The sequence below is a fragment of the Pelodiscus sinensis genome, chromosome 10, assembly GCF_049634645.1.
Source record: "Pelodiscus sinensis isolate JC-2024 chromosome 10, ASM4963464v1, whole genome shotgun sequence".
Lineage (NCBI taxonomy): Eukaryota > Metazoa > Chordata > Testudines > Trionychidae > Pelodiscus > Pelodiscus sinensis.
Genome location: NC_134720.1, coordinates 54,414,633 through 54,433,288, shown reverse-complemented (window position 1 = coordinate 54,433,288; position 18,656 = coordinate 54,414,633). Strand labels below are relative to the sequence as shown.

The following is an 18,656-nucleotide window of genomic DNA, read 5'->3' as shown; positions in this document are numbered from 1 at the left end:
AGGGTATGTAATTGTCTTTAATACAGTGTCGGAGCACAAATGGTGGCAGTGTGAGGAACAAGGGTACTTTAACTGCTTTTCCTTGGTTTATCGTCAGAGCCATAGCAGTATTACATACATTTCCTCTGGCTTTTTCTTTTCTTTAATGACAGCATTGAATTTGAAAGAAAATTCTCTGAATGCCATAATGGCACACACAAGAACCATGTTGGCATAGACAACAAAAGCAAACAATGGTTACTTACCCTACAGGAACAGAGGCTCTTCGAGAGGGTGTGGCCTGTGAGAGTCCCCCTGTCGGTGTGCATGCTCTTCTTGAGCACAAGTTTGGGGTCTTTGGAACAGCGGTGTCCTTAGGAACCACACACGCGCACACACCCTGAGTCTCCTTGTGCTCCCTTGTGAGGGTATAAAAGGTGGAGGAGCTGCAACCCCCCCCCCCCCCAGTGGCCTACAATCCACACCCTATCTCTGCTGAAAACTCCAGAAGTGGGCCAGGCGGGAAGGCAGCTGTGAGAGCCACGCACACGAAAACATTTCAAAGAAACCGTTATTACAGGATAAGTAACTGTTCTCTTTTGAATGCACCTCAGGGTAGGCCTCACTGTATTTGACTGGCAACCACCACCAGATGGGGGAAAATTAGGAGTTTCAGCAACATCCGTCAAGCAGCGATGGCAGTACTGCACTCCCAACCTTGGCATCCGAACTTTTGGCTAGATCCAAGCACAGTTTAACAAAGGTCAATGGTTGGGTGGAATGTGACTAGAAGAATGGGTTTTCAATGAAGGTGTTTGTAAATAAGCTACAGAAAGCACGAACAGAAGTGGGCTGGACAGTGCTAGGTTTCAGCTCAAGGCCACGGGCAGTAGGAGAGAATGGAGAGAGGATCTGCGTCTTTCCACCCTTTATGTCCTCACACAGGAATATGGTGAAGTCCCAGAGCACCTGCATGGCTCAGACAGGCACTGATATCCAAGACTAACGTTGCATGCACACCTAGAGGGGCATCTACACTGACAGACACATGCTCAAAGAACCATCTCTCCTTCCACTGACCTTGCCATTGTTTTCTCCTAACAAAGTTAACCACCACTAAAAAGTAAAATTCTATTAAAAATAACAGAATTTTACTCAGTGAAACCACCATGAATGATTATATAAAGCTATTCATGGGATTTTGCATGAGAAGACACTGAATTAATTATTAAAATGCCACTTCTGTTATAAAGATCAATAGTTTTATCCATTTGCTGATGAAGTACAAATCGCACAGAAGGAATGCACAATCACATGAAATGATGACAAACTACTGTATAGGTTACAACTTTTACAAATGATTGCTTTTCATAACACAAAAGTAATTAGTTTACATTAACAGATGTATTTCTCAACTTACTCTATCAGGTTTTAGTTATATAGGGTCAAATTTTCAAAAGAACTTTAATGGCATAGGAGCCTTGGCCTATAGACACTTAAGTTTATGCAGGATGCAGTCCTAACACATGTGCTTAACTTTACTCCCCTGAGTACAGCAGAAACTCAGAGTTATGAACACTAGGGGTACTAAGGGAATGTCTCCACTACAGGGAGATCAACATTGCAGCAACTGATCCACAGGAGGTTGATTTAGCGAGTCTAGTGGAGACTCACTAAATTGACCGCAGATCGCTCTCCAATTGATTCCAGTACGAGAAGCATAGGTAAGTCAACCGGAGAGTTTCTCCCATCAACCCAGCAGAGTGTACACACTGCAGTAAGTTGACCTAAGCTATGTTGACCCCAGCTACTTTATTTACATAGCTGGAATTACATAACTTAGGCTGACTTAACCCTGTACAGTACACCTGACTTAACTGACTAGTCAACCACACACCTCTTTTGGAACTGGAAGTATGCAATCAAGTAGCAGCAGAGTAAAAATCCAAATAAAGGACAGTACAGGTTGAACCTCTGTAAACTGGGACTCTTGTCCTGGACCATCCATGGTCCTGCCAGAGCAGAGAGAGTCCAGATGGAGGGCTGGTGCCTAGGAGCCCTGCGGACTGGCAGGGTTGTGGGCTGCTGCCAGTAGGGCCAGGAGCCTAGATCCCTGCAGCAGGGCAGCCAGGCATGCCCCAGCAGGGCTGCTCATCTAGGCTGCCCAGCACACCACCCCTGCCACAGGGCTGCCTGGCGGGGCTGGAGCCTGGCACGCCACAGTGAGGCTGGCCAGTGAGGCAGGAGCGTAGTGCACTGCGAGCTAGGCTGCCCAGCATGGCAGGCAAGTGGGAGGCAGAGACCAGCAGGGCAACAGAGCCTGTAACTGGTCCAGCCACCAGGGGAGGGAGTGTGGTAGGAGAGAGCCAGATACGACCTTTTCTGGTCTAGCAAAATCCCTCATCTGGGACTGGTCAGGTCCTGAGAGTGCCAGGCCAGGGAGGTCCAACCTGTAGTGCATACTGTTACAAAAATACAGGGAAAGTTAAAAAGGCAAGAAAAGTGTTTCTGGACTTGTTTCATTTGAATTAGGATAGTTAAAAGCAGCCTTTTTCTTCTGCATTATAACATTTCAAAGCTGTGTCATCTCACTGTTCAATTGTAAACTTTTGAGAGAACCAGTGTAACATTTTGTTCTGAGTTACAAACATTTCAGAATTACAAATAAGCTCTATTCCCAAGGTGTTCATACCTCTTCAAGTTCCTCAATGGGGCTATTCGTGATGGTGAAGCACACACACCAATCTTTTGCAGGATCAGGGCCTATGATAGATAATGGGATTCTGGCTTCTTTATATCATCTAAGAGCTTTTGAAAACTGTACCCACAGAGCCTAATGAGAGAAGACTTATATCAGGGATGTTAAAATGTGCTTATTTATGCAATTTCATTGTGTAACCACTGACATTTTCAGCAGTTACACATTTACATGGGGAGGGGGCAGCAGACGGCTCTCACGGAGTCACCTGTTCCCTCTTGCTGCCTTTGCAGAGGCAGCAGCAGAGGGAGTGGGGAGGGAGGCTGCTCCCCAGGAGCCGGTGCGCACACAAGTTGGTTTGAAATCCAGTTCCCTGTGTGCACTGTCTCTTGCCTTCCCCCACCCCCTGCACAGCTGCTTCTGATACAGAGGTAGCAGCATTGGGTGAGAAGGCTGCGTGTAACCGTGCACATTAACGTTACAGGCTCACATCCCTAATCCATACATTAAGTTGAGATCTCTGACCAGAAAAAGATTGACCAAAAGTTGCCAGAGCAAACTACTTCATAGTGTAAATCAGAAGTCACTGTACTTCTTAAAATAATTAATACAACAATAAAATCAAAATCACCGTAAGACTGACAACATATCAGACCTATATAATTTGAAATGGTAAGCCTTTGAAAACAAATTTAGAGAAATCAGCAACAGTAACTTCAGAGCTGTGCTCTCTGGAAAGATGGAGTCATGAGAACAAGAATACGTTAATGCAGAACCAAGGAAGTAACCAACGTCAGGGACTTCTGTATTAAGGTATGCATACTACTTCTTACTCTTTAACATAGCCTAATATTGGCTTGAAATGAACAACCCAATGCTGATCAGAAATGGAATGTACAGTATGAAGAAAAGTCATCTAACCCACTGTGCAGAAAACAAAACATTTTGGTTGTCAATGACCCAAGTTGCTATGCTAGCCTCATTATCCAATCCATCAGTGAAAGTCAAGCTTCAATCACAGTCTTAAGACCAACATCAAGTCCTGAACAGCCAGGATACCTTTAACTCTTCGTTTTGAGGAGTCATTCCCTGACAGTAAGAAAGTTATTCCATTAGCAGAGCTGCTGGATAGAATTAATATAGTTAAGGCAGAATTAACTTTAAGAGGCCCACAGATTTAATCAGAGGCCTGTTTTCCACAATACAGCCATGAGCTGTGTGTATAACAAAGCTCTTTGGTTACAAAGGCATGAAAAAAAAAAAGGAGAGGGTTTCCTCTTTGTCCCAGTCAATTTAGTCCTCGGAATGCAAAACGAGGTCGAAGATGCATAGGACAAGGTGAACAAGAAAATGGAATAAGAATTATTCCACTGCCCACAGGGTATAAAGAAAGGAAAGAGCAGGCAGAGGCAATTATGAGATAAACAAATTATTGCTAACTCACTAAAGAGGGTCTGTGGTACAGTAACAGCCATTACTGGACACCTGATTTCTAATTCTAAGGCTTCCATAAAACCTTCATTTCACTAAATAAAAGGATAGCCATTGACTTCTGTGGCAATTGTAGCAGGCCCATAAGCAGCAAATTCAAGTCTAGAAATGCTTTCTTGTGACCGTAATATTGCTTACCATCCAAATACTCCCACAGTGAATGCCACAGACAAGCCAATCTCCAATCAAAGATTTGTAGACTCCTCTTTCTCTGTTTTCATATTCCCAGTAATACAGAATTCAGCGTAGCCAGTTACAAACATAGGTGAAGAAAATCTTCATATGAAGAGAAGATCCTTGGATGAATTTTCACTAGGAATTCAGATGAGTGGCCATAGCATTTTGTCTGACTAGGGGGCAGTTAGTCATTCAAAGATAAGTGGGGCTTCCACTAAAAGTTATGAAAGAATGAAACACCTTCTTAAAATTGATTTATTATAAAACTACTTATTGCCTCTGTTTTATGACTTGATCTTTGCATTTGGAAATCAAGCTTAGTGAGCATTCATTACATGTGTGGTACTCAACAAAATATAGACAAAAGCAAGTAATTTGGCTTAGCCTCATAAATGAGTTGTACGACAACAGTTAAGAACTTCGCTTCACAGTCCAAGCGGAAAACACTTCAACTTTTGAACTGAAAACGCCTTTCATAAGCAATCTTTCAAGGCAGACAAATCTATTCAAAAAAAGATCGGCCCCTGGATGATCGAGATAAGGAACACTCAAAGACGATAAAGTCATTGCAGAGAAACTAAATTATTTTTTTCCTTCAGTCTTCACGGTTCAGGATGTCAGGGAGATTTCCAAACCGGAGTCATTCTTTTTAGGTGACAAATCTGAGGAATTGTCCCACACTAAGGGGTCATTACAGGAGGTTTTGGAACAAATTGATAAACTGAACCGTAACAAGTCACCGGGACCAGGTGGCATTCACTGAAGAGTTCTGAAAGAACCCAAATGGGAAACTGTGGAACTTAACTGTGGTTTGTAACTGATCCTTTAAATGGGCTTCTATGCCTACTGACTGGAAGATAGCTAATGTGCTGCCAATATTTAAGAAGGGCTCTAACGGTGATCCTGGCAAGTACATACTGGTAAGTCTAATGTCAGTACCGGGCAAATTAGTTGAAACTATAATAAAGAATAAAATTGTCAGACACATGGATGAATTTAATTTGTTTGGGGAAAGTCAACATGGTTTCTGTAAAGAGAAATCCTGTCTTACTAATCAGCTAGAGTTCTTTGAGGGGGTTAAACAAGTATGTTGGCAAGGGGGATCCAGTAGCTATAGTATACTTAGATTTCCAGAAAGCCTTTGACAAGGTCCCTCACCAAAGTAAAGTAAGTTGTCATGGGATAAGAAGGAAGGTCCTTTCACAGATTGATAACTGGTTAAAAGACAGGAAACAAAAGGCAGGAATAAATGGTGAGAATAGAGAGAGGTAATTAGTGGTGTTTCCCAAGGGGTCCGTACTGGGGCCATTCCTATACAACCTATTTATAAGTGATCTGGACAAAGGGGTAAACTATGAGGTGGCAAAATTTGCAGATGATACTAAAATGCTACAGATAGTTAAGACCAAAGCAGACTGTGAAGAGCTTAAAAAAAGATCTCACAAAACTAAGTGATTGGGCAACAAAATGGCAAATAAAATTTAATGCTGATAAATGTAAAGTAATGCACATGGGAAAAAATAATCCCAGCTATACATACAATATGATGGGGACTAATTTAGCTATGCCGACGCAAGAGAGATCTTGGAGTCACTGTGGATAGTTCTCTGAAAATATCCACTCAATGTGCAGCAGCAGTCAAAAAAGCAAATACAATGCTAGGAATAATGTTAAAAGGGATAGAAAATAAAGACAGAATATATCTTATTGCCTCTATACAAAACCATGGTACACTCACATCTTGAATACTGCGTACAGACGTGGTCACCTCATCTCAAAAAAAGATATATTGGCATTGGAAATGGTTTAGAGAAGGGCAACAAAAACCATTAGGGCTTTGGAATGGGTCCTATATGAAGAGAGATTAAAAAGACTTGGACTTTGCAGTTTAGAAAAGAGGAGACTAAGGAGGGATATGATAGAGGTCTAATAAAATCATGACTGGTATAGAAAAAGCGAGTAAGGAAAAGTTATGTATTTGTTCCCATAACCGAAGACCTAGGGGTCACCAAATGAAATTAACAGGTAGCAGGTTTAAAACAAACCAACAAAAGGACGTTTTTCTTCAAGCAGTGCACAGTCAGCTTGTGGAACTCCTTGCCAGAGGATATTGTGAAGGCCAGGACTTTAACAGGGCTCAAAAAAAAGCTAGATAGATTCATGGAGGTTGGGTCCATCAATGGCTACTAGCCAAGATGGGTAGGAATGGTGTCCCTAGCCTCTGTTTGTCTAGAAAAAGGGTGACAGGAGAGGGATCACGTGAGGATTACCTGTTGTGTTCCCTCCCTCTGCGGCATCTGGTATTAGCCACTGTCGGCAGACAGGACACTGGGCTAGATGGACCGCTGGTCTGACACAGTATGGCCTCTCTTATGTAATAAGAGGGAAAACAGAACATTTCAAAATGCAGAGACTTTGCAGTGCTCCTAAGACAAGAGATTGACCAATAAAAGGTGCTTTCTTGTACTGTTTTCACCGTAAGCATGTATAGTAAGTATGCAAATGTAATAGTAATATCTTGTGTGTGACTCCTGTGTGAATGTATTAGATTTCATTCTGATTTGTGCAGAATTTTTCAAAATGTACAATGGCAAAAATGAAAACTACAGGTTGAACCTCTATAGTCGGGCACCCTCGGGACTTGACAGAAGCTGAACCAGAGAATTTGCTGAACCATGGGAGGTCAATATTGTAGCAAGTGGGTCTCTTTTGATCTCTAGTTCGCTGAGGCGAATAAACAGAATTATGCTTAATAATGTATGATTATGCTGATACACCCTATATACCTATGCCTAGCCAAGGCATATCAGCTTGCTTCATAATGAAGTGTTAGCGTTACACAATTTTACTGTATTGGCACAAGGAGATAAGCAGATATATTACAAAAGTTATGCTTATGCTCAATGATATTACCAACACTTCCACTGTTTCCTGGGCTCTTAAAAGGCATTTAATGATAAATTAGAGCTAAACAGCACAGAATATGGAGCGCCACAATTGGTGGCTGTAAACAAACTTCACGGGACGGCAGGAAATTTGGCCGTACCCATAATAAGTGGACATCCAGATAACTAAAAACATACCGGACCACAGATGTTAACAGACCAGAGTGTGCCTGGACTAGAGAGATTCAATCTGTACTATAAAATGAAATTTATCAGACAGTGCTGTTAATCATGAAATGCCATAATAAAAATAAAATCTATGATCTACAAGTATGCAATTCTAAACTTTACTTCTCTCTCCTCACTGGCAAGGCAAAAATTAATGATGCAGGCTAATAAACTTTTTTAACCAGCTGATGTGACATTTCACAAAGCAAAGTCATCTTCCAGGACCAAAACCAACCAACCAAACAAACCCACCCCAACCTTTTCTAGAAAATAAGCAGGCCCATAAAAACAATTGCAACACTACGTTTTAAGCAGAAAAAAAATTAAATCCAAAACTTGGTACATAATAGTTCAATGGAAAGGTTTATCAGATGAAATGCTTTAGGACATACAACTAAAGCTGGGGTATGATGCAGCACTCTGAATTTTATATAACAGCCTGAGACGACAACACCGTCACAGTCACAAGCAGTAAGTGCTAGCATGGTCAGGCTGCATACAAATTCAAAATAAATAAAGAATGACTTCAGTAACATGTCCATTACAACTCAAGTCTTTAGAGAATATCATTGTGAAAGAAGATTTAATGACTTTACATTACTCTCTCCTTCAGCACAAGACATGTTAACTGTTAATCTAGCTGCTATAAATTACAGTATTACTAAATCATTTCAATTCTCTCAAGCTTCTTTAAACTGCAGTTAGATTTATTATTGAAGTGCCCTTTTAAAAATGTAACTGTTACAGAAAAACACAGATTTTAATTTTTAAAAAGCTTTATTATTGAATGACTAAATATTTTCTGTAAACATACCTTTTTGTACTGCTTGTCATTTTCATATCCCTGGTCTGTAGCTCTGAATGCTGTTTCTCCCTGGGAACCTAAGACATAATTACAGAAAATTAACTGAAATGTCTTAATACCCCGTTCGAAACCCAAAACTAAGTCTAACAGGAGGTCCACTTTTTAGTGCAACTCAGTACCCAGGAATTTACTATACAAATAACTTTTTGAAATTATAATAATTCTACAGATTATTATTAATAAGCATAGAAACAGCTTAAAACTGATTTATTATGTGTACCAGTCTAGTATCCACCTCAAACGGAATGGGCTATTATAAAAGGTAATAGGAAACTTCAATTAGACCATTTAAGTTCTGAAGACATGTTGCTGATGAAATGACTGCGTGTGCTAGACATCTGATGACGGGACATATGTTATTTTATCATTTGTGTTAAGAAACACAAAATATTCCCACATATTGTAAAGAATGTTGTTTCTGAGCACACTTCTGAAAAAAGTCTAGCTATAGGCATCTGTTTAGTGGTCTGACAGTGAGCCATTAACTGTTTGTTGCCACTGTAGGAACTGAATTTAAATAGTTATGAAACGTTTCCAATTCAAGATTGAATTGCTGCAATTAACTGCATTTTTGTTGTTATTCACTTCCTTTTTAGTGTACAAGTATTTAATTTATTTTAAAGAGGCATGTTAAGGGCAGTAAAAAGGGCTTTTTACACACCTAACAAGAGAAGCAGATCAGAAGCTCCTATGACTTCACTAACCAAATTGTAACCTGTGAAAAACCAGCAAAAAAGGGGAAATAAAAATTATAAATACAAACAAATGGCAAAGCAAAGATGTGAGGGATTTCAGTCTTAGAGTTGAGGGACCAAGCAGTCATAAGAGCAAATATGCCAATCTTGGTAAGCTAAAAAACGCAGCAAAAAGGATAACAAGTAATTCACACCAAAGTCCAGATTACATTCCAATTAAGAATACCTTAAACGCATAGGAGGTCTCATCTACTTATCTCTGGGTTCTGATATTGACCTTCTCATCACCCTCACACTCGAATCCCATTTAGATTCTGCTCTCTGCACATTTGTTTTTAGACATATTATGCTTTCTAATAATATTAAATACACATTCCTTGCATGAAACAATTTTGTTTCAGACAATGCAAGTACAACATGCAAATAGAACACCAACAGTTACAACATTTTCACACAAATGAAAAAAAGTGTGACTAAGACGTTTATACGTACATCTACGTCTTTCTAGCTCCATCTACATTTACAAAATGCTGGTATTAGGCAAGATTAGATGTGTTTCTAAAAGATCATCTTCATTTCAGCCACAAGTTTAGGGGGCTGATAATGTTACACCTGTGTAAAAGGGAAGGAGAATTCTCACCACTGCAGGAATGGCTGGCTAAATGTCTACGCAGTAAGTCCATCTAGAGTCTCAGGCCCTACCGGCTAGAAGGAACCTCCCCTGATGACTACTATGAATCTTTTTGGATTTAAAATCTATTAATTTTCAATGCCAGAACAGATTTTTAGAACATGTTAAAATGAAAAAAAAAAGATTAGAGATGAAAATCACTAGAGGATGGACAATTAATAGGGTGTGCAAAATCATAAAATGGTCATCCATTTTCCATGTAGTATTTGAGTTTTAGAAGTCATTCATCGCCCTTGCTTTCAGTCAGCCTGTCTTGTAGTCCTTACACTTTTACTCAAGTAGAAAACAGCCAGGACAGCCCCTGAGAGATTACTAAGTCAGTCACAAATCTTCTGCAGTCTACTTACTGCTACACCTAAGGCAAATGGAGATATTTTGGTAGGGTGGTAATTTTTTTTTTTAATCTACCACCCAGTGCCTGAAGCATATTTCTTTAATAAAAGCATTCTTTCCTCCTATCATGAGCAAAGTGTTGAAGAGTGCTAACTAGACTTCTCCTTGTGCCATCATTGGCAACTTAGCTCAAGCACCTCATTGAAACATTTACATTCTAAATGTATCTGTTTTTAGTTTGATTGGAATTCTACAGTTCCCTGTTCAGTTTCACATCTCTCAGGTCTCACCAAATATTTGTTACCACAATTTATTGGTGCACAATTTCCATAAACCTTTTTCTTTTGTTGTTTAAAGACATATTTGTGATCTCATATGATAAGAATAAACATTCTCATAAGTTAAACAAAGTTGAAAAATTGTTCTCACCAGGTGAGAAAAAGCCCTTCAGTGAACTGAAGCTCTCTCCAATCTTGTCAAAGTCAGGCAGAAGTTTGGCAAGGTCTTCTGCATCAGGAAGAGCCTTACTAAGTTTTTCTAGGGAAAAAGTATAAACATTTTTTATAAGCGACAATATTTTACACTGTAAAAATCTAATAAACATCTAAAAATTAAAACACATTCACATGCTCAATCCATTTTTCTTTATCAGGAACCAAAATGTTTCTCTTAAAGTTTGTTTATATTTCTGTATATATGAGACAGTGAGAAAGAGCATCTGTATAATATAATTACTACAAACAAACATTTCAAAGATAATATTTTCGTATGTTTCAGTTTATTTGGTGTATTCAGCAGCACTTATAGACAGGATGTTTCATGGTTCCTTTTGCATATTCAGTCAGGTGGCCCTATGATTTGTATGAGTCTTTCACACAACAACCAGAAAGATAAATACTCACAAAAACAGACATTTTTGGAATACAATACCAAAAAACCTGCTGGAGTTTCCAGAGCCAACTGTAGCACCTTCTGCTACTTTTAATTGTTTTCTAACCAAAACCAAAACCAACCCTCTCTCACCATCCCCAATGGAATTTCAGGTTGAGAGCATATATGATTAAATTATAGATATGGAATATTTAGATTTTTTAAAATCTCTTCTTAAGCAATAATTCTATAGCAAGAATAGATGATTAATCACCTCCACATATTCATGTATTTTCCTCTTAGAATGCATATGTGAAGCACAAGTCTTTCTAAGACTCACCTCTTAGTGCATATCTTATTATCACGTTATAAGAACATCTATCTAGAAGCCATCAACTTCTAAGAACCCGTACTCTTAAATCCCAGTGTTGCATGCACTAGTATTTAGCAATTAAAACACATTTTAGTTTTTGTGATACCAAAGTCAATGTGCTCATCAAGCTCCCAGATGAAGTCAGGAACAATCCACTTATAGTCACTGAGATCAGGCAGCATCTCCTTCCATTGATCATATGTCTAATACAAACACAGAAAAAGAATGAAGCATATAAATCTTCCGCTTGAAAGAATTTACCTATTAATCTGCATTGTGCTGGCCTACCATTACAAACTGGCTTTGTGACACAGTTAAAGAGCATCTACAAAACAGTCACCAAAACCTCAACTGATTTCTGTCCAATAAAATCTACTATAGTATTTGAAATAACTTGACCCTCTCTAATCTCAGACTCATCTGTCATCAACTGACAGAACTCTACATTTCAGTGATTGCATCTATAACTACTATTCTGAAATGTCTATCAAGCAATATGAAACATAGAAAACGGCTTCGTCAAATAAATACCTTTTTTGCTGTATAGCCGCCACCAACAGCTGATCCTAATACAAGATAGCGAAGTTTTAGAAGTCTTGAAGCCAGTCTAGCTAGCCAGAAATTCCTATGGGGTGGGTAGCCATATTTTACAGATAAAAGTTTGGTTTTCCAAAAGGGAGGATGATTAAGAGAGGAGAAACGATGAACTGATATTCTTAATGGAAACTTTGAACTTGGATAATGGGGATGATGAATACTTCGGGAAACAAGGTGCACTTTTTGCAGTGGTAATTTTCTTTTTACTCCATAGCTGCTATTTGCTAAGCTTTGGCAGACAACACTGAAAGAAAAAAAAACAACAAATTAAGATTGCTTTGACAGCTCTACTCAAAACACCTTTAGTCCAGCTAGCCCTGTATCCTATCTTCAGCACACAAAATGTGTGTGACAGAGAGAGAGAGAGGGTGTGTTTTTACATTATATATAGCATATAAATATACAGTATATAGTATATAAATGTATATGCATAAATATAGAGTTCTGCAAATAAAATGTGCACACACTTGGTTTTGTGCATGTACCATAGGAGTGGAAAGTCCATACAGGAACATGGCTGCCATGTTTGATTCGCCTCTTAGAGAAAGAAGAAAAAACTTTTTACAAAAGACACACGATAGAGAGTTTACCAATCTACCTTTACACAGAACTGCATTCGAAAGCTCATCTGGGTTTCCCAACCTATGCATTGGGACCCAAATGTGGGTCGCCATTACATTTCAAAAAGGTCGCTAAGTGTCTCCCTAGGTGGCTCTGCCCTCCCTCCTCTCACCATTTTTGAATTGTCCTGGGTCATCAAGTCTTCCTGAATTGCCAAAATGGGGCCTCATCTGGAAAAGATTGGGAGCCCCTGTGCTAGAGGCACTTTCACATCAACAACTCCAAAGCCACAGTTTCTGTTAAAGCCTTAATTGATGAGTTTTAATCCTGTTGTGTTTTCATTTCAAGGTAGTGATGGTTGGAAGGGATTATGGGACTCCTATTGATTGGGCTCCTCGTCGCTTCCTCAGTGACACAACTTCTTAATTTATCAAAATAGAACAAACATCCTTCAATTATTTTTTCAAAACCATACTGTTTTTAGGAAAATGGACAGTTGGTAATTGCAACAGAGCCCCAGAGCCTCACTTCTTTTCACATATAGTGATCCTCTTTGAGAGCTGTGTGCAGGAGCGTGTGAAGGATTGAGTCTGTGGGGAAGGAAACACCGCCTTTCATGTACATTTCATTCCAACCTTTTAATCTCATTGCAGCCATAAAAGCTCACTTTCAGGCTCAAAGGTCCTTTTGCACCTTTGCCTTCTTCCTAAGGAAAGTCATCTTATGAGTTGTAGTGGAATGTTACGGCTGCAGGAGGAACACTCCCATGAAAGGAGCAGGCCATCAGACCTCTCTTTTCTTCTGGCAAATGTAACCAATTCACCGCCTCTAGTCAGAGAGCTAGGTAGGTGAATAGGGAAGATGGGATTTCCTCTGGCAGTGGGAGACTCATGCATATTGTTATAACAGCCTGGACGGATGGCTGGAGTGGGAGGACTACTGTCAAATGAAATACAGGGCATGCAAAGTATTTGTAAGTAAATGTAAAAAATGTCAGTTTGATTCTTGGTGCTTTCTGATTTAAGGCATCTTAATACTGATTTCTTTGGTGTTGTCAATAGTTAGGCCAGTGATCCATTGCTTGGCAGAAAGGCATTTCTGCAGTTCTCCAGCCATGCCCAGGGAGAACACTAAACGGAGTTCACAATCCTGCAGGCAGCTGTGTATAAAAAAGGTGTTATTTCCAGAATGTTAGTATCATTCGGTTTTTGGATTATTTTAAATAATTTTTTTTTACTGATGCTGATATGGTCAGATTGGGCAAGAACAAAAGGAATCACTCCTTGAAAAGCTATCCACTCTTCCCTGAGATAGCAAAATAGTTTCAACAAACTTTTATAGTTTAGCGTTGAATGTCTTATAGAACACTCAATAAAAATAACAGAGAATGGGTACAGGGCTTTGTTCCATCCTACAGATGGATTCCACTGATTATAGGCAGTGCAGGTGGCAATGTAAATACATGTTGAACCTCTGTGGTCCGGGACTCTCTCGTCTGGCAACATCCATGGTCTGGCAGGACCACGGATGTTGCGGTACTAGGAAGCCCCAGCGGCAAAAGTTGTTGGTGGCTCGGAGTAGGGCTGGCCAGTGGGGATAGCGGGGCAGCGGAGCTACAGCTGGGAGGAAAGGAAGACAGTGGTGGTGGTGGGGGTTGGCGCTCACAGAGCAGTGGAGCCTGTACCCGGTGCAGCCACCAGGAGCTCTTGTGGGGCTGCCACAACTTGCGAAGCTAGGAGGCTGGGGAGAGGAGCCCAGTGGGGAGGCTGTCACCCTTTCCCAAACCTCCTCTGGACTGAAACTTCCCTGAGGGTGCCGGACCAAGGAGGTCCAACCTGTATTTACAGTTGCTTGGCACTTTCCATGATAACATCCTGTTTTCAGTTGCTTATGACATTGTGAAATTTAGTTTGTTCATACTGAAATTTCCATACTGGTGTTGGCCCGAGGCTAAATTATTCTTGGAAAAGTTTAGGCCGAAATCGTTCAGCTGTTTTCATGAATGAGATTACGGTAAAATAAGTGATTTTTGCCCATGTTTAATTAAAAATAAAGTAAACTATTCTCCTGAAAAGCTAAAGCACATAAAAATCTGTGTCATGGAGTAATTATATCTATCATAAAACATATTCACAAGGGACTGAATTAAGGTTGCATACAATGACATTTCCTAATGTTTGAGTGCTTGACTTTGTGATCTTAATAATGACCTTTTAATGTAGAGCAGTGGTTCCCAACTTTTTCCAGATGGGGATCCATTTTGACAATTCAGGAAAACTTGGTGATGCAAGGCAATTAAAAAACGGGGCGAGGAAGGCGAGCAGAGCCACATGAGGAGACACTTGGCGACCCTTTTGAAATGTAATGGCAACCCATATTTGGATCATGACCCATAGGTTGGGAAACCCTGGGATAAATCATAAAATTATTATTCTGAAAAAAATTCACTGGGTGATTTTTTGGTTTATCCTGAACATTTATTTTTTGCCTTATATTCAAATTGCATTTCCTTAGCTTTCACAGCAACTAGAACTGAGTTGACGATCATATTATCATTTGAATAATATTTAAAATACCAAATCCCTTTTGCTTTAAAATGTTCGTAAGAATTTCATGCCACTTCTCATAAAAATAAAGGCATATTCCAGAGTCATGCCAGGATCTTAGTTATCCTCTATGCTGTCTCATACTTTGGTCAGAGCTGGTCAAAACATTCTCAACTGAACAAGTTCATCAAAAAGGCAGCTTTTCAAAGTCAAAATGTTTTGTGAGAACACGCTGATTGACAAAGGTTTTTAGTGTGATAAAGTTGAAATATTTAGTTTCAATAACGCTATTTTGATTATTTTTATTTCGACATTTAAAATACATTAATTTTAAAAGTATAGTATATAGTGTATAGTATGTTACATCTATTACAAAATATAGACGTTTTTTCTTCTGAATTCTCATGAGTAATTTTGGCTTTCCAGTTCCCAACCAGTTCAACTGATGGTGTATTCCTGGCTGCCACTTCAGCAACTGTTGTATTCTAGTACAGGCTGAACCTCTCTAATCTAGCGCCCTTTTGTCTAGCAACATCCATGGTCTGGCATGATTTTAATTAGCTGGATGTGCACTTATCATGGGTGTGGCCAAGTTTCCCACAGCCCCATAAAGTTTGTTTACAGCCACCAGTCCTGGCTCTCGGGGTTCTGCGCTGTTATTTAGCTCTAATTTACCCCTCAATGTCTTCTAATAGCCCAGCAAGCAGTGGCAGTGTTGGCAATGCTGCTAGACAATATTGACCTTCTATGGCTCAGTACCAGTCAGGTCCCAGACTAGAGAGTTTGAACCTGTACGGTTCTGTGGATATCTGTAAAACATTTTTTCTGATCTTATATAGTATTCTTTGGTACCACACACAAGCACCAGGGATGAAAGTCAGTAGAACTGTAAAATGTTAATCATTAGCATACTGTTTTCAACTACAAACACACCCAGCATCCAGTGTCCAGTGTCAGGACATGAGCCATCCATTTCTAATGTATAAGTATTAAGCGATTTTTTAGTTCATAGATAGATAACCTTCCAAATATGAACCTTCTTGAGTAAACAATTGGACAACACTAATGTTTCTACTGTTGCTTCCAAGTTTGCCAAGAAACAGCAGAGTGAAATTAACAAGACTGTTCAATTTCACTGTTGTTGGCACAACTGGGCAGCAGGAAACAGTTAAGAATCCTATTAATGTCATGCTACCTCTTGGAAAAGCTACTGGATTGGCTGGAGAAGCAGACAGTGGAGGAATTTATGAGCAGAACTCAAGAAGGATTATCGAATGGTAAAGCAGAGAAGACCTTTCCCTTTCCAGCAACCAAAAACTCTAGAGAGAGACAAGCTAAAGAGAATTTTCCAATAAGTACAGGATGTGTGGGTTTTTTTTTTATTTTTTAAATAGCTGCCAGGAAGGGCTCAGGTGAAAGAGAAAAAACTCCCAAGCAAAGCACAAAGAAAACAAAGGTAGAAAGTAGGCATCCTGCTGAGATGGCCATATTCAAGGAGAAGTAGATAGGAGAAAATGATTGACATTTGCATCTGTCTGTGTGATTTTTGTGCATGAAATGGTGTCTATCAGTCCAATGGAAGCAGAGAATCAAATAATGTATTTAGATTTTTAAAGGGACTTTGAGAAGATCCTTTAAAAAAGGCTGCTAAAGAGCCTAAGTAATTTATAGGTGTGAGACAAAGTATTGTAATGTGTGAAAAGCCAGTGAAGAGACAGGAAACAAGGTGTAGGAATAAATGGCCAGCTTTCCTTAGAGTAAATAACAAGATGCTTCAAGGTTCTACGTTAATTCTGGAGGCGTTTAATAATATTAATCTGGGAAAGGGGGTGTAGTGAAGGAGTAAAATTTGCAGATCACATGGTCATTTACATTAGTCCCTCCCCCTGCCCCCCCCAAAAATACTAGGAAGCCTTTCTGAGGGACTTAAACGAGCGAGGCAACTAGGTTACCCCAGAGCAGATACAATTCAACATGGAAAAAACCAAAGCAACACAGACTTGAGAAAGAAAAATCAATCGCCCAACCCCGTCAGGAAAGGGAACCAGCACATCGCCGCTGAGAGCTCTGCTCACACACAAACAGGATTTAAAAAATCAAACGGCCTGGCCGGGCACGCGAGGCGGCGGTGGCACGGGGGCGTTAGGACGCGTTCCCGGGTAGGGATCACCCTGAGCGGGGCGCTGCGCTCACTCGGTAACGGGCGCCCCGGCCCGGCTGGGGCAGCCCCCGGCCTGATGGGAGGGGGGGCGAGTTGCTCCAAGGATCCCACATCCCCACTCTACGGACCGCAGGGGGCGGGAAACCTCGAGGTAGCGCCGCTGGGTGGCTCCGGCCCGGCCCCCAGCAGGGTCTGCCCCCCCCGGCCCCCCCCGCCCGCCCCGCGGGGTGAGCCCTGGCCGAGCAAGGGGCGTTTCCCCCGTGACCCGCCCGAGCCCCCCCGCCCCCGTGACCCGCCCGAGCCCCCCAGCTCCCCCTCGTAACCCGCCCGAGCCCCCCAGCTCCCTCCGCCCCCAGCCCCCGTGACCCGCCCGGGCCCCCCAGCTCCCTCCGCCCCCCGCCCCCGTGACCCGCCCGAGCCCCCCAGCTCCCCCTCGTAACCCGCCCGAGCCCCCCAGCTCCCTCCGCCCCCAGCCCCCGTGACCCGCCCGGGCCCCCCAGCTCCCTCCGCCCCCCGCCCCCGTGACCCGCCCGAGCCCCCCAGCTCCCCCTCGTAACCCGCCCGAGCCCCCCAGCTCCCTCCGCCCCCAGCCCCCGTGACCCGCCCGGGCCCCCCAGCTCCCTCCGCCCCCCGTCCCCGTGACCCGCCCGAGCCCCCCAGCTCCCCCTCGTAACCCGCCCGAGCCCCCCAGCTCCCTCCGCCCCCAGCCCCCGTGACCCGCCCGGGCCCCCCAGCTCCCCCTCGTAACCCGCCCGAGCCCCCCAGCCCCCGTGACCCGCCCGGGCCCCCCCAGCCCCCGTGACCCGCCCCCCCCAGCCCCCGTGACCCGCCCGGGCCCCCCCGTCCCCGTGACCCGCCCGAGCCCCCCCGCTCTCACCAAACGGCCGCGGCCCGGGCCCGCCACATCCTGGGGCCGCCCCGCCTCAGCAGCAGGCCGCGCGCCGGCTGGGTTCGCTGGCTCGGGCAGCGCGAGCGCTTCCGGGGGGGGGCGGGGTCCGTCGCCGGGCCGGGCCCGGGCCGGGAACGCGGCCACGGCGAGAAAGGTTCCGGGCGGCGGCCGCGGCGCGCGCGAGGGGGCGGGGCGCCCCTAGCGCGGGGGCGTGGGAACGCAGCTGAGGCGCGCGGGGCTCGGCTTCGCAGCTGGGAGCTGCCGCTGCATCCCCGTGTGCACGAGGGATTGACACTAACTTGTCCTGGGGTGACCCCTCGCTCCTGGGGGAGGGGCCAGTCCCCGCCTGCAGCAGCCACCAGCACAGCTCCAGCATCCTGAGCCAGGAGCCCAGCCCTGCAATCAGCAGGTGCAGCTCTGTCCACACAGCTGCACCCGACCCCATCCTAGGGCCCACCCACATCAGCGCCACATCAGAGGCTCCCACAACTGCTCCTCCACCAATGCCCCTCTGCCATGTGTACAGCCACTCCCCGCGTTACGGCCACCTCCACTTACCCCATCCGCACGTACCACCAAAGCGCTCGTAAATGCGGATCCGAGTTACGAACGGCGAT

The 18,656-nt window shown here is 42.9% G+C and overlaps 1 protein-coding gene across 4 annotated transcripts in view; it reads right to left on the bottom strand.

Annotated features, from left to right (window-relative positions):
- Positions 1-18,176, bottom strand: part of OPA1 (OPA1 mitochondrial dynamin like GTPase) — an 87,995-nt gene extending 69,819 nt beyond the window's left edge. For 2 of the 4 annotated variants that reach the window (XM_075938291.1, XM_075938293.1), the window contains exons 1-6: positions 18,028-18,176; positions 11,817-12,126; positions 11,392-11,488; positions 10,472-10,579; positions 8,985-9,038; positions 8,273-8,340 (exon numbers count right to left, since the gene is read on the bottom strand). In XM_075938291.1, coding sequence (XP_075794406.1) covers positions 8,273-8,340; positions 8,985-9,038; positions 10,472-10,579; positions 11,392-11,488; positions 11,817-12,126; positions 18,028-18,056 — 666 coding nt within the window. In that variant the 5' untranslated portion in view covers positions 18,057-18,176. The remainder of the gene's footprint in view (positions 1-8,272; positions 8,341-8,984; positions 9,039-10,471; positions 10,580-11,391; positions 11,489-11,816; positions 12,127-18,027) is intronic. The other 2 variants (XM_075938292.1, XM_075938294.1) reach the window with 1 other exon arrangement.
- Positions 18,177-18,656: the final 480 nt, after the last annotated feature.